Consider the following 16,100-nt stretch of genomic DNA (forward strand, 5'->3'; position numbering starts at 1 on the left):
TTTGGCAGGAGATGAGGAGGTACTCAGCCATGCGTACAACCTGTTGCCAACTACTAGTAAATAAATTTGATGGTCGTTACTACTTACACTGAAGACAGTCCCTATTTTAATGGATGAAAAGTTTGTATACATGTAGGAACAAATCCAGGAAAATGCTTGTCTGATTATAACAAGGTAAGCCATATGTTTGGCTAGGGTGCCATTACACAAGGCTATGGTTACACGTATGGCTAAAAGGGAATGCTGAACAGAAAGAAAACGTTTTTGTACTTTAAGAAGAAATTGTTGAACCTTATACACAGAAAAAAAAAATTGCTAACACCTCAGTACAGTTTGTTACAATAAAACTTATCCGGGAAACCCGCCCCCCCCCCCCCAAAAAAAAAAAGAAAAAAAAAAAAACAATACCTAGATCTATGTGGCAGTCACTAATTTGAACACCTACGATGAAAGTCCATGAAATTGGAAGATTGAATTGGTAACCCAAACTGTATAGGCATCCCTTTTATGTTGTATAAGTATATTGCACTAATAATAGTCTAAAGAATTTAAAATTCTTGTCCAGATCTAGTTAACAAATTAGTTCTCATTTTTCCCAAAGTTCACTTTATTGAAGGCTGTATAAAATGTAAGGCAAAAAGATTCCGCAACTTAAAGGATTATTTATAGAATGCACAAAATGGAATAAAATAAACTTAGGGTAGCTTGATAAGTATCATTTTCCGTCTGACTTTTTACTCCTCAACAAATGATGTGAAAGCACTATAACTCAAGTTAAAAGGTTGGACAGCAAGATTAAAGGCAGAAAGCTGCAGTAAAAAAATTTATGTCTTTAGTGCACACTGAAACGGCACCGATAGCACTAGCCACTTACGGGGATTGTCTTCTGGTAACCAAAAAATTAACTTACCATAATATAAATTTCAAACTATGTTAACTAAAATCAATAGTTAAGCAGTAACTGTTGATCAAAATTACTTTAAATTTAAAAATAAGATTCGATAAAACTTACTTTAATTTTAATGGATTTAAGGTTCAGATTAAAGTCATAGAATTGATGGCTTGCTTTAAAGAACAGCCTTCAAAACTTTGAATCATATAAATATTTTTATAATTCTCCACATTAAACTATACATGTAATTTTGTATTCCACCAAAGAACTCCCCCATTAGCAAGTACAATTTAATTACCCAGTAATATACAAACTATGGAACCTTTGTTACCTGCAATTCCTCCTCTTCTTCCTCCTCCTCCTCTGCCTCCTGAAAATAAAGGGATATAACATTAAATATTTGTACAAAATTTATTTCACATGACACCACTAAAATCCTGTAATTTTCAAATAGAACACAAATCCAAAATATTCATGAAGAAATTTTTTCTATATCTAGTTATGAAAATCACTGGCATTTCTAACAATTGCTTGTCCTTAAAAGATGCTAATAAGATGAATGCTGGAAAAATTAAAAACTTTTAAAGTAATTTTTATTTTTATTAACTACAGTATACAACACCGATTCCTTTGATTAGGAGACGCATTCAAGCTCAGCTGGAACTTGGCAGTTAAAACTCACAAGGTGTTGAAAGTAGCCGGTGGTTGCCAGAATGACAGGTACACCGAACAGTCATTTCAATTGCATCTGGCACTTTTGGGGAAGTCGATGGCAGGCAGTTAAGTTAAAAGGAATTGGGTTTCCATAGTTAGGAATAATACAAAATAACTTTAGAATTTGTGATTTGTCCCTACATGAATACAACTCTTTGTCCTTTAATTAAGAGACTCCTCCTTAGAAGGGAAGAAGTTCCTTTTACCTAACTGGCTGGCTAAATTCCGAGAGCTGCTGCTGGGTGAGAAGATTGATAGCTTTTTGTCAAGACGTGGCAAAGATGTCTATTGTCGGGGAACTCCACAAGTCATCAGCTTTGTCATTACGTGGGGATGTATAGACCATTTTGACCTAACTATCCGACTCTCCCAACTCGACGAGTCCACTATGATATTCCTCTTGCCAAAGAATGAATTGGGCTGAGAGGATTACAGCATTGCAGACTGTCCATTCTGCACCAACACAGCTATTTAACAGTATGATACTGTGCTGCCTTCCTTTCTGACATGCCACCACTGTTGTATTGTTGTTCATCAGTGCAACCGAATGACTGACCAGAGTAGAAAATGCTGAAGTGCTAGGTTAGCTGCCTCCAATTCCAAAATACTGATGAGATGAAATTTGTCCTCATTTGGCCATTATCCTAATGCAAGATGGTTCAGGAGATGGGTGCTGCCCACTCTCTCTTTGAAACATCTGTAAAAAGGAGATCCAGAGGGGCCACCAAAACAGATTCTCCTTGTCTAGCCACCAAAGTAGGTCGCATCATGCTCAGGTATCTCAATGCTTGGGAGAGTTATACCAGTCTTTGAGTGGGAAGCAGAGAAGACCTCGAGATTACCATGATCCCCAGATCTTGGCAAAGTCTCAGAAGTTTGTTTCAGTGGTGAAGCAGGGTTGCCACCGAGTCTGCTAGGATTAGCCAGTCGACCAAGTAATGAAGGAGACAGATGCCAAACCTGTGAGCCCAAGATAACACCAGGGCAAACACTCTCGTGAAGACCTGAGGTGGTGTCGAAAGGCCGAAACAATGCACCTTGAACTGGTATGTCGTTGTTGATGTTGAATCTCAGATATTTCCTTTAAGACAGATGAATTGGGATCTGGAAGTATACGTTTGTTACTTTCAGTGTACACACGAAGTCCTCTGGTCTTATCACTAGACCGACCGTGTCTGCTGTCTCCATACTGAACGAAGTCTATTCAACAAACATCTTCAGAGCTGAGATATCAGTGACTGAGTCTCCAGCCTCCAGATGCCTCTTTAACAAGAAAAATTTGACTAAAAAAGCCTGGGGGAACCGTCGAGGACCTCCTGGAGAGAGCCCTTCTCCAACATGATCTGGACTTTGGCCCGAAGAGCCTGCCCCTTTGCTGATCCCATCGCAAAGAAGCTCGCAAGCACTGGATTCTTGGTCAGTGGAGGGCGAGATGAAATGAATGGGATGTGATACCCTGAACGAATCACTGAGATCGTCCAAGGTTCTGCCCCGGGCTGCATCCACCTGGTCCAGCCGCTATTTACTCATCCCCCACTGGTGAACAAATAGGGAGATGACCTCTCCTAGCATTTGGGTTTTTATCGCCACCTCTCTGATGTTTTCCTACATGATTGGATTTGTTGCCTTTCCTTTCCTGGATAGTTTCTTTTTCCGAAACTGCAACCGTTTTAATAGTCGATGGTTTCGTAAGGCTAGTCTTGGGAGGGGCTGGAGGTCTGTAGGACCAAGCTGTTAGGGCCCTTAGGAGGAGGGAATACGAGTTGGACTTCCTCCATCTCCCCGCAGCATACTGGACATTCCTTGGCTCGAAGAGGAAGAACTCCTCCATGGAGGAGTTTCGGAGCCTAGCGATCTCGCCATTAGGGACCTGCTGGTGAAATTTCTCAGCCACTGCCTCTCTTCTAGCAAAAGCGTGGTGTGACGGAGAATATTGAGACAAGATCGGAGATGGAGGCGAAGATTAGTAACCAAAGGAGACAGGATTCTTTCCACCGACTGACTATGTACAAGTGTGGGATCAGCAGGCCTCCGAAGAGGAGACTATGCGAGACCCTTTACTGGAAAGGGAAACGCTCGTCGGCGAGACGTGCCACGGACTTTGCTCTCCCCAGGGGAAGGAGCACAGACCTCGGCAGCGGAAGATGGAGAAGAAGACGCCATTGCAGGAGCAGCTGGCTGGGCAGCAGACGAGCTCTCCAATACAACATCAATGACAACGTCCGGATGCTGATGCTAATAAGAGTCAATGAGCGATACCGCTAAAAACGTGGGTTCGATCACTACCGCCAAGCAAGAGGCAGGGCGCTGAATTGACAACTTTCGAGGAGGCGATTCATGAAACGCTGGATGTTTCAGACTGGTGTTGGCCCACAGGGTCACTACCTAGTGAGCCAGAAAGTCAATGGTGCATGCATGAGGATGCGACGGCCGCAGACACATTGGAGAGCGTCGGGAAACCTCCTGTCCAAGACATGATGGTGATTACCAACGTGAAGTCCAACGACTCAATGATCTATAAGAGGGAAAGTATCACTGTGTTGACAGGCAATACCGCGATAACGCGGGATTGATCGTTACCACTGCACGAGAGGCAAGTCGGTGTGTCGACGATCATCAAGTAGGCGAGTCACGCATAGCCGAGCGTGAAGACCGACAGATGAAAGAAGATTCACGTTGAAGTGAATTACGAACAGGTGGGCGAACACGTTACGAAGGTTAAGTGATGTGATGGCTTGGGAACACTCTAAGGTACGGCCAAACACTGGTCAGTAAAGTGACGGATGAACGATTCCGTGAAGGCCTCAGCGATGTGTGTGGTTGCTTTGGTGAATACTGTTGGTAAGATGATTGCTAACGAGGAGAATTCCAAGGTAGAAGAGCAGGCGATTTTCGCGTAGCAGATGCTTGACGAGAAGTAAAATGCACAAGCAATTCACGTGTAACCAAACGCTTAGGTGGTACACAAGTTGTTGATCGTTGACGATAGTCAGGCGATCCACGAGCTGATTGAAGCTTCGGAGATTCACGTGTAACAGAACGCTTTGGTGGTACACGAAATGTCGATCGTTGACAAAAGTCAGGTGATTCACGCTCTGCCAGACGATGGCGAGACTATCGAGCCGGTGAGTGTTGTGAACACTGAGCGATTCACACCCAGGAGGAAGACTGCGTTCCGAAGAAGAGAGACGTGTTAGACTGAAACGCTCTGAGCAACAAGCCAATGCTAGCTTGTTGAGCGATGAGAGTTTAAGCATCAATGAGCTACGAATCACTGGATGAGGAGGTGGGTCGACGACTTACGCCAAGGCGATTCACATACCGTTGGGCGTTTTACGCTCTGACGGTGATCAACGCATTTCAGTTATGAGACGCGTGAGAACGCTGGTGGGTAGGAGATTGAAGTTCCCGACGCTGACAAGTATGCGATTCCAAATACAGTAGCTGGAACAGCAGGCGATTGTTGAGCTGCAAGCGGTTCACACGTAGCAGACGATTCCCGAGTGGGAGAAGGAAGAGCAGGCGGTTGTAGACCTGCAAGCAATTCTCGCATAGCGGACGAAGTACAAGAGGTTGAACGAGCAGGCGATAATCGAACTGCAAGCGATTCACGAGTCGACACCTGTACGCGATGGCTAGACGATCTACGAGCTGATGGGACAGCGTGCAAATCCCGCATTGCAGGTCGATGGTAAATCTGACGAGCAGGAGAACATCAAGCAGATGCCTGAAGAGGAGAACACTGCCGATGAACAGCAGCTGGGAGCTCAGGCGGAGAAATGAGACCCTCGTGAGGCGACACATACTCAGGAGAGCAAGAACAATCCCTTGCAGGCGACGAACGAACCTACGTTCGTTAAAGAAAGGTCAATGATGGAAACGAAGGTCGGGAACCAAAAGAAGCAGGCTGGGCAGGTTCCTCCGAAGAGGAAGACTGCAGAGGCGAGGATGTGAAGAGGCATCTCTTAGCCGACAGAGCAGGAGCACCCTGAAGGCAAAGAGGTGGATGAACATGGTGAGGACTTCTGCCACCAACAGATGGATCAGCAACCTGACTGTCAGCAGGTCTCCGAAGAGGAGGGAGTATGAGAGCCCCCTCACTAGAAGGGGAGCCCTCGCAGGAGAGACAAGAGAAGATGAAGGGAAGTTTTCCCTCAGAAGGGAAAAACAGATCCCCACATCTGGGGAGGAAACTGCTCCCTTGGAAGAGAAAAAAATCCAACTCTGGAGGCGGACCTCCAGGCAATGCTCTTTGCTTTCCGTCACCAAGCCTTGTTCAAGTTGAAGGTCTGCATCGAGCGTTACCTGAGAAAATGTAGCCGGAGCTAGTTCCTCGAGGTTAGCATGATGATCAGGAGCCGCCGCAGACGCAGGAGAACAGGAAAGTGATGGCACAGTGACAGCAGATTCACAATAACAGATTACCCAGGGACTAAAGGCAAGCTTTTCTCCGTCTGCTACTACAGTATAGCCGAATGAAGGAGAACGGCATCACTAACTGAAGAAAAATAAAACACATTATGTAACAAAAAACTCCCTCGGGAGGAGGACCTAGTCCGCGGATGGGAAAGGTTTCCAACAAGAGAACAAGAGAACAGACACAAAATAAGGACTGTGAACTCCCTTCCCCAGCTGACATTGACGGGAGAAGGAGAGCGGCAGCGTCAAAACTGTAACAAAATCACAAATTTTAAGTAATTTGTATTTTTCCTAACAGTACTTACCTCGAACTACTTTCTTAGGAGTATCTGGGATCTCCTCCCAACCGACCAGAATTTTGTGTAGTTTACCCTACTCCCGTTTTCTATGCGGGGTAACCTCTGGTGGAGTGATGTGCGCCATGAGGTGACCCGGGGTCAGAGAGCATGCTTGCTCAGGTCTCAAGCTCCAGTAAGTTTTTGACAGATAGGTTTCTACAAAGTCCTGTAAGGCACTCGGGGTAGGATGGGCGGGCCATAACGCGAAAGTAGTTCGAGATAAGTACTGTTAGGAAAAATACAAATTACTTAAAATTTGTGATTTGTTCCAACACGGAATACTTACCTCGAACTACTTTCTTAGGAGACTTACACCTTAGGAGGTGAGAGTGGCCTTCCGGACCAAGAGACCGTGATGAGGAGAGAAAAGGAACCTAGATAGGAGGCTAGGTTCTGCTGACCCCAAAGGAAACACAAGAAAATAGGAAAAACTACGCAAAAACTCTCTAGCGTCTAACTAACCCAGCTCAACAAAAATACTTGGAGATGCATTCTTCCACTGACAGTGTATCTCATGGCAGTTAAAGAATTTAAGGGTCATATAGGGGAACTGGTGTATCTTGGACTTACCGCCCGCGGCTTCCCAGGGGCTACACCTTTAAATTTTTTGGAGCGTAGATATGGCGGGACCGAAAGAGACCCCGTCCAAGGATCCCCTCGAACAAACCTTCAAGTAGCGAGCCGTAAAGGTAGACTGTCTAAACCATGTACCTGCCCTCAGGATTTGGCCCACTGCTATTTTTTTTTCAAAGGCCAACGAAGTACTCAGTCCTCTAATATCGTGGGGTTTAGGCCTTCCTGGAAGAGGGACCCCTGCACTGCTGTAGGCTTACATGATCACCTGGCGTAGCCAGAAGGAGACCGGCTTCTTCACCAGTTCTGAGGAGACGAACAGACTCTTGGTTTCGGGGCCGTCCTCTCTAGGTACTTCCGTACTGCCCTGATTGGACACAGAAGCAAGTCCCTCGGGTTGTCTGAACGCGGTTTAGCTGGCAATGAGAACCCTTCAAACTTGGGGTCCTAACCAGCTGGATTCTGAGTCTTGGCTAAGGAGGGTAAGAATCTGAAGGTAGCTTCTCGTCAGCCCTTCGAGTGTGAGATCTCGTAAGACAGGCAATGAATCTCACCTACTCTTTTGGCTGATGTCAGAGGTAACAGAAAGACTGTCTTGAAGGTGAGCTCCTTGTCTAGAATGTCTTTGAGAGGCTTGTAGGGAGGTTCCAAAAGCATCTTCAGTACCCTAGCCACATTCCACTGGGGCACTATAGCGGCTTGGGGGGAACACGACTGCTTGAAGCTCTTGATGAGCATGGAGATATGTCTGGAGGCACCTAGGTCGATGCCCTTCAGGAGGAAGACTTGGCTCAGCGCTGCCCGGACTCCTTTAATGGCTGGGATGGACAAGCCCACTTCGTCCCTGAGATACGCCAGGAAATCTGCTATCTCGTGAATGGGGGCCCCTAACGGCCTGATGTTCTTCGAGGAGCACCCCTTAGTAAAGGTAGTCCGCTTCGCCTGGTACACCGCGACTGACGAACATCTCAGGTACCCTGACATCCTCGATGCCATTCTCGACGAAAATCCTTACTTTCTCAGGAGATGCTTGATAACCTTCACGCATGAAGGCGGAGGGACCGAAGGTTTTCGTGGAACCTTTGGAAGTGAGGCTGCCGGAGAAGATCTGGTCTGTCTGGAAGTGGCCAAGGTGGAAGGCATGCCAGTTCCTTCAGATCCGTAAACCACTCTCTCTCCGGCCATCAGGCCGCTACCAAAGTCATCCACAGGTTGGGCGCCCGTCTCACCCTGTTGAGGACCTGTCTGAGCATCCAAGAGGGAAGGCGTAAACGCCGAGGTTGTCCCAAGGGTGTTGGAAGGCGTCCTCGAACCCTGCTACTGGATCTGGCACATGGGGAACTGTGCGTTTAGTCTCATGGCGAAGAGGTCTATCACCGGTGAGCCTCACTTCAGGATGAGGGTTTTGGCCACTTCTGGGTGTAGGGACCACTCAGGCCCTACCACTTGACCCATCCTGCTGAGGCTATCGGCCAGGACGTTCCTCTTCCCCGGAATGAACCTGGCTGAAATATGTATTTGTTCCACTTCGGCCCATTCTAGGAACTCCAACGTGAGACTGCACAGTTCTTTCGACTTCAGTCCTCATTGCTTTTTCACGTAGGCCACCACTGTGGCGTTGTCGCACATCAGAGCCTCGGCGTTTCCCGGAGTAGATGGACGAACTCTAGGCTCGCCCTTTGTACGGCTATCATCTCCAGCACAGTTTATGAGCAGGTTCGTCTCCTCGACTTCAAATTTCCCTTTTGCCGTTTTGTCGAGAAGATGGGAACCCCAGCCCTCCTTGGATGCGTCCCTGAACAGGAGCATCTCCGGAGGGTCGGCTGCGAAGGGCATTCCCTTGAGGGTGTTCGTTCTGACGTGCCACCACTCCAGGACTTCCTTCGTCCCCGGGGACACCGGGACTATCTTGTACGGGGAGTCCTATCAGTCTTTGCCAGTCCTTGGCTCTCCTGGGCTGGCCCGACAGGAAGGGCCGGAGTATCTGTTCTAGGTTATCCAGTCTCTCCGCGGAGGGGAAGAGACTCGCCAACCAGGAGTCTAGGACCATCCCTAGGTAGGTCATCCTGGTGGAGGGTATCAGTTGGGACTTCTCCAGGCAGCTGAAGATACTCAAGACGTTGCTCTTCTTGAGGAGAGTCGCGGACGTTCTCCGAGTGGCTAGCTGGCTCCATCCTAGTCCTAGTAGAGGACTTCGGCAATGTTTTAGTCCTTAGATTCCTTCCTGAGAAGGATGTAGGACTCCAACATTGACGAAGAAGGCATGTTCCTTTCAGTCCCCACCTGGGAAGACATCTCGGCCCAAGGAGAGGTTTCCCTCATTGGTGCGATGGGGGAAAGTCTCTCCTCGCGTGATTCCCGAGGACGGGAAATCTTCGTCCGAAAGCGAAGGAGACACAGTCTGGGGGAACGAAGGAACCTGCTTCGAAGGCTTGCGTGGAGTCAGTTTTGCCATTAGAGAAGTTACCGCATCTGGAACTCCTCTTTTTCTCTTCAAAGGGGTAGAAGCAGCCAGGTATCTGTGCCCTAATTCAGAGAAGACAGGCTTGAACGCCTGCGTTACGGCTCTGATTAGTGCACCGAACCAGGGCTGTTGGCCGACAGACGCGCTGTCAGACATACCCCTTGAAGGGACAGGAATTGAAGGATCCCTGGAGGAGTTCTCATCATTGACGGGTTCGCCTGAAAAGGCTTTGAGATCCTGGACCCCTCTAGATGTTTCCCTTCTCCCACAATGCGCGCTGGTATGCGCTTGCGGGGAGGGGGGAATGAGGCGATGGCGTCCTTGCCGTGCGTAGTTCAGCAGTCTCGCGTATGGGAGGATATTGATACTTGCGCGAAGGAGAATACCGGGCATCGCGCGCGGGTGACTGATGGCGCACAGGAGCGAGTGCGGGAGACTGTTGGCGCGCACGTGTAGGAGAAAGACTCCTAGCGCGCAGTTGAAGCCTGTGCTGCTCGTGGGCGCGCATCAGAATGTGGGCGTGAATCTGTAGGAGAGGATAGGTGAGTGCATGCGCGCGTATCCTCGCGGATGCGTGCAGGCGATGGCAAGAGCTGGCGCGTGGGAGAAGTCAGTCTAGTTGACTTCCCAGTAGCGCCCAGATCAGTCGATCGTCGGTGCGCAGGAGAGTTAACTGTTGGGCGTAAGTGCTAGCGCGCGGGAGAGCGCTGGCGCGCAGGTGAGAGTTGGCGCACAGCTGGGCGTAGGTTTAGGTTCAGGGGTAACGTGGGCGCATACATGCATGAGTGCGTGCATAATGCGTAGTGGAGCTGTGCTCCTGTTGGGACGTATGTGCATGTTGGCGCATACGCCCTTGATGACCTGTGTTAGGGTTTGTTGATGGGGTCTGACGAGCTACTAGAGCGCGTTCGTCAGGTTTCGTTGGCACATAGCGCGTATCTGGGTGGAAGGTCGACGTGTCCTTTAAAAGGACGACCTTCCACCAAAGGAGATCGCGAACGATCTGCAGAAAGGTCCAGGACCAATACAGGAACAGTCGGTGATTGTTGTCGAGGCTCCTCTGCGGGGGACTGCATCAAAGATGTTGAACCAAAGAGGCGCCTCCTCACCGCAGGTGAAGGAAAGCCTCTCTGGCGAAGAGGAAGGCAAGCCTTGCGATGAATGCGCACTCTCGGGCCCGTAGGGTCAGCGAGCTGACCTTCTGCAGTCCTCCGAAGAGGAGTCTCTGTAAGTGAACTCCCGCGAGGGAAAGAAACACTAGCAGGAGAGACTGTTGGACTTAGTTTCTCCCTTGTTGGTTGAACAGGAACGGGAGAAACTAAGCCGTCAGTTACCATAGGGTTTGAAGAGGCAGAGGATCAACCTCTGTTGGTGACGGCGATTGCTTGACAGGAGAAAGACTCCTAGCGCGCAGTTGAAGCCTGTGCTGCTCGTGGGCGCGCATCAGAATGTGGGCGTGAATCTGTAGGAGAGGATAGGTGAGTGCATGCGCGCGTATCCTCGCGGATGCGTGCAGGCGATGGCAAGAGCTGGCGCGTGGGAGAAGTCAGTCTAGTTGACTTCCCAGTAGCGCCCAGATCAGTCGATCGTCGGTGCGCAGGAGAGTTAACTGTTGGGCGTAAGTGCTAGCGCGCGGGAGAGCGCTGGCGCGCAGGTGAAAGTTGGCGCACAGCTGGGCGTAGGTTTAGGTTCAGGGGTAACGTGGGCGCATACATGCATGAGTGCGTGCATAATGCGTAGTGGAGCTGTGCTCCTGTTGGGACGTATGTGCATGTTGGCGCATACGCCCTTGATGACCTGTGTTAGGGTTTGTTGATGGGGTCTGACGAGCTACTAGAGCGCGTTCGTCAGGTTTCGTTGGCACATAGCGCGTATCTGGGTGGAAGGTCGACGTGTCCTTTAAAAGGACGACCTTCCACCAAAGGAGATCGCGAACGATCTGCAGAAAGGTCCAGGACCAATACAGGAACAGTCGGTGATTGTTGTCGAGGCTCCTCTGCGGGGGAAAGAAACACTAGCAGGAGAGACTGTTGGACTTAGTTTCTCCCTTGTTGGTTGAACAGGAACGGGAGAAACTAAGCCGTCAGTTACCATAGGGTTTGAAGAGGCAGAGGATCAACCTCTGTTGGTGACGGCGATTGCTTGACAGCGGCACCCAATCAGATGTAGTCAAGTAAATCCACATTGGAGGGCGAACCCGTAAGCCCCAAGGAGGACCAAATCTGAAAAAGGGGGCTTAGTGACATATCCTCCCCCGGGAGGAGAGGTGGAGCGGCTTCTCTAGGGGAAGCAACGTCATCTCTCGAGCCCGGAGTTTGGTAAACAGTACATCAGTATACGCTACCACTCGACGGTCTCTCTCTCGAAAGAGACCGACTGAGTGGGAGCCTCGGAGGAGGTTTGGGCAACGGAAGAAGAGGCCTTGCGTTTTTCTCCTTTCGAAGAAACATTCGAAGCAGAAATATCCCATTTGACCTTCTTCCGTCATTGCGAAACACCACACCTGTTATTACTATCACACCATTGGCCCCTACAAGAAGGACAAAGGGCATGAGGATCGGTCTCGACTGCCGACATGAATGTTCCACAGGGGCGGTCGGGAAACCCAGGGCAGGTGCGCATAATCGCAGAGGCCAACTTCACAAACAGAACTAGAAAAAGAAAAAAAAGCATTAAATGGCTGCCAAATGACGGCGAGGATGAAAGCAGACACGTCCGACTACCATCCGAACTGAGAGCAAAGTTCGCTCAAGCACAGGTGTGTGAGCTTGCTACCCTCCCCTACCCTCGCTATCTAGCGGTGTGGGTAGTAAACCATGTTAAAAATTAATGGCTCGTCATTTCAGCTACGCTGAAAGTAGTACCTCAATTAAATAGCGTGGTTTGTATTCCAGTTACGGAACAAACATGTTTTCCTGTAGGAAATAATGTGGTTTAACCGAATTTGACCTTCATTTCAACCGCAGACAAACAGAACAACCAGTTCGACTAACTTCAAGTAGCCGAACTGGTTGTTGTTGTTGTGGATGAAATGAAGGTGAAAACCAGTTAAATCACGTTATTTTCTACAGGAAAACATATATTTTCCGTTAAAATGTTTAAACATATCGGCTCTTGTTCAAATTCCGTCCTCGCTTCACTCATCAAGAACGTATGTACTGCGCACGTTAACATTAGCAATGTTACGCTGACATTGCCGATGTTAGCAATGCAACGTTAATATTTGAATGTGTACAGTATTTTAAAAGCATTTTTCCATATACCCTTTACAAGATATATAAAAGGGTACAGAACCTAACAAACCCACCTAACCTAGTAGTTCCCAGGTCAAAACCCCTAGTCGGGCCCCCTTCCCAGGTCACAAATTTGTACTGGCAATCGGTAATGTTGAGATACGCATGCTAAAAACATTTAAATTAAAGAAATTAATGACTTACTTTTATGACCCGGACGACAAAACTTGTGGATCACCGGGGTGTTGAGACTGTGACGTCTTAACTTCTATGAACGGCACTTGGGACACTGTAAACGTTGGGTATTACATTATGTGATTTAAGGAAATTATCAACACTGGATGACGATCAAAAAATTCCCCATGAAATTTAGCAAATGCCATTAAATATGGAATACTGCAGCCTTTACAGGTACGAAAAAAATTTCACTTGAAAAACAAAGATCTGACTAGGACAAAAGGTTTCCACGGAAAAGGATTTGTTGGAAGGGGTATGAAGAGACCACTTGAAGAGATAAGGGAAGGGGGTTGGAAAATATTAACCCCCACCCCCAGTGCATACTTTCCATAAGTATGGGTTCGTGATTGGTTAACGGAAAAACAACGGAGTCTAGAAGGTAAACATGAATGAACTAGAATGGGAAACTTGTCCAGAGCAAGTATTTATGTGAAATTGGGGAGTAACAAGGTAATAGCAAATTTTATAAAATTAATATAGAAAGGTAAAATGGAGTATGATAAAAAATATTTAATGGGAATATAAAATGAGGTGATTTTATAAGGTATCGGATAATAAAACGAGTAATTCTTGGGTCAAACGTAATATGTATACGAGGGTATTAATAAAAGGAATGGTAATCAAGTCAAATACTTGAATGAAGTCGAATAGTTGAATTTCGCAAGTAGAGAAGAAGGAATCCTATTGGTCGATTGATTGATTGATTGATTGAAAGTTTTCTGGCATGCGGAGTTTATGCGCAGAAGGTCGAAACCTGCTACGTACAAACGAACGAAGGGGAGCGAATACAATCGTCCCGTATAAAGTCAAAAAATTAATAAAAAACACTTCTAATGTTAGCATGTTACGCTAACATTGCTAATGTTCGCTTACCCAGCTCAACATTACCGTACTTTTTCATCGGTTTATTATACATCCAAGGTGATCATGTATTGAGAAGAAAAGGCTTGTTTTACCATTATATACAGTTTCCCCAGGATTTTTTCCCCACCCAAACCCCGGGTTCCCACTGGGGGTCCCCCATTATCGTTGGATATAGATACAGTACAGTATATATATTTCTGAAACTACACTTGCGACGGGAACGAGTGTCATTTTCGAAGAGAGTGGAATTATTTCTAACGAAAAAGTAGTTTTTTCCTTGGGTTACATTGCCCTGTAATACAATACAACAATACCGAGTAAGGTTCCCCTGCTGTACAGGATCAAATGAGCAGCCCTTAAATTAGGTCCTGATACGTCTCACCATCATATTCCTCCTCTTCAGCTAACTGCCGGTTCATCTCATCTGCTACAAGTAAAGTTGGCCCTTGAAACAATGATACCACATGAAGTGGTGAATGTAGTTCATTGGGAAAAGTGTAAACTTTATTACATGTGGGGTGAACTTGATTTCCTTTACAAAATATGATTGTTACCTTGCTAGAAGTGAAGCGAGTTGTAAAGCAAACACAGGTTAAGCTAAGAATACAGCAGTCCATGGAGGGTCGTAGAGGAGTGTTTGCTTTAACATTAGGTAAGCAGCTAAGGACAGCTCATAGTTAGGTTAGGTGGTGTTCTTGTGAACAGATTTTGCAGAACGATGGACACAAGTTTAGTAGTACAACGGCCACAGCTATACAAATGCCTAGCAAATAAGTAAAAATTTAAATTTTCTATGCACGCGCAAGGCCCAGTCCGTCGTTATGCAAAGGCATTGAAAACATCATATAAACCGACAATGAGACAGGGTTAGGACTTTCACCCACCAGTTTCTGTTATGAGGGTTTAAAACATACAGCACTTTAAAATAGGGTAGTAGCTCAGCTAGTAAAAGTAATAATAATACCACAAGTGGGTTTTTTTTTTTTAAACCTGGTCAAGTCAGATGAGGTCCCCATTATTTTCACTAAGAGGGCATCCTCTTACCTTCAAAAATAAAGTTCTTTTCAACGGAAATTAAAATCAGAATAATTTACAAAGAGAAAAAAAAACTAGTCAAAACATATTTACACTATACTACACTAAATTGTCATTATTCAATATAAATACTGTACACCGTTACATTATACGGAGCTGCCTTGCTTGGCCTATTATCTACATAAAGAAAATAACTAATTGGGTTCCTACAAATCCTAACGTGAATTAAATAAAATATTATAATGTTTGGTTACAACCAAAGATGAGAAATTAAGGTAAAAGCGAAGAGCAGATGCAATCAGCTGAGACTTGGTCATGGACACCAACACCAATGACGAAATCAGCCGACATGTAATTCGCTGACCTCATTTCACTCACTGCGATTACATCATTTGCTTTAAGTAATGACTATTATTTACAATACAATCAACAAACTTCTTAGCAGTCTATTTCTATATTATTTCTCACCTCCTCCTCAGGGTCGTCGTTAATAATTGCAATATCGTCTAACGCCATTATAAGTTTCTTTCCTGTCCGGCTGCCAGAAAGGTCTAGTCTCATGGTCTACCTTCCATAGCAGGTGTACCCTCCGTTTCTGCCGGATAATGTCTCTCATTTAATACTTGCAATACTCGGTTACAATTATACGAATTGTCTTTATGTAACGCTAAAAAACTAGACATATTTTTTAATACCATCATTCTTTCAAATTTACATTCGCTTTATAATTTTGATGAAAATCTAAGCATATCCTGTATGGTAGAACAACTAATGATAACATTGATCAATGGAGCTTCTAATTCAATATATATCCTACATCATATCTTAAAATAGACTATAAAAAATATTCAAGGGATAATTATCAGCTGTTCAAGAAAAGTAGGAATTTCTTGTAGAAAATATCACATTAGGGATCTATTGGGATGACAATCTCTCTCTCTCTCTCTCTCTCTCTCTCTCTCTCTCTCTCTCTCTCTCTCTCTCTCTCTCTCTCTCTCTCTCTCTCTCTCTCATTCTAATATTTGAAATTAAGCAGGTCATAATGAATTAGTATATATATATATATATATATATATATATATATATATATATATATATATATATATATATATATATATATATATATATATATATTTCCAAATTAAGGCATTTTCTGGGATGGTGATGCTAGACTAGAACATTTCATGGTGAGATGGGGGATACAGTAGATGGTGTGTGTGTGTGTGTATATATATATATATATATATATATATATATATATATATATATATATATATATATATATATATATATATATATATATATATATACACACACACACACCACCTATC

At 45.8% G+C, this 16,100-nt stretch overlaps 1 protein-coding gene across 1 annotated transcript in view; it reads right to left on the minus strand.

Annotated features, from left to right (window-relative positions):
- The window catches only part of LOC137624534 (cytochrome b-c1 complex subunit 6, mitochondrial-like), a 34,710-nt gene extending 19,357 nt beyond the window's left edge, over window positions 1-15,353 (minus strand). The window contains exons 1-2 of the mRNA XM_068355408.1: window positions 15,238-15,353; window positions 1,224-1,262 (exon numbers count right to left, since the gene is read on the minus strand). Coding sequence (XP_068211509.1) covers window positions 1,224-1,262; window positions 15,238-15,330 — 132 coding nt within the window. The 5' untranslated portion in view covers window positions 15,331-15,353. The remainder of the gene's footprint in view (window positions 1-1,223; window positions 1,263-15,237) is intronic.
- Between the last annotated feature and the right edge of the window lie 747 nt (window positions 15,354-16,100).

Source organism: Palaemon carinicauda, chromosome 31 (assembly GCF_036898095.1).
Source record: "Palaemon carinicauda isolate YSFRI2023 chromosome 31, ASM3689809v2, whole genome shotgun sequence".
NCBI classification, from domain to species: domain Eukaryota; kingdom Metazoa; phylum Arthropoda; class Malacostraca; order Decapoda; family Palaemonidae; genus Palaemon; species Palaemon carinicauda.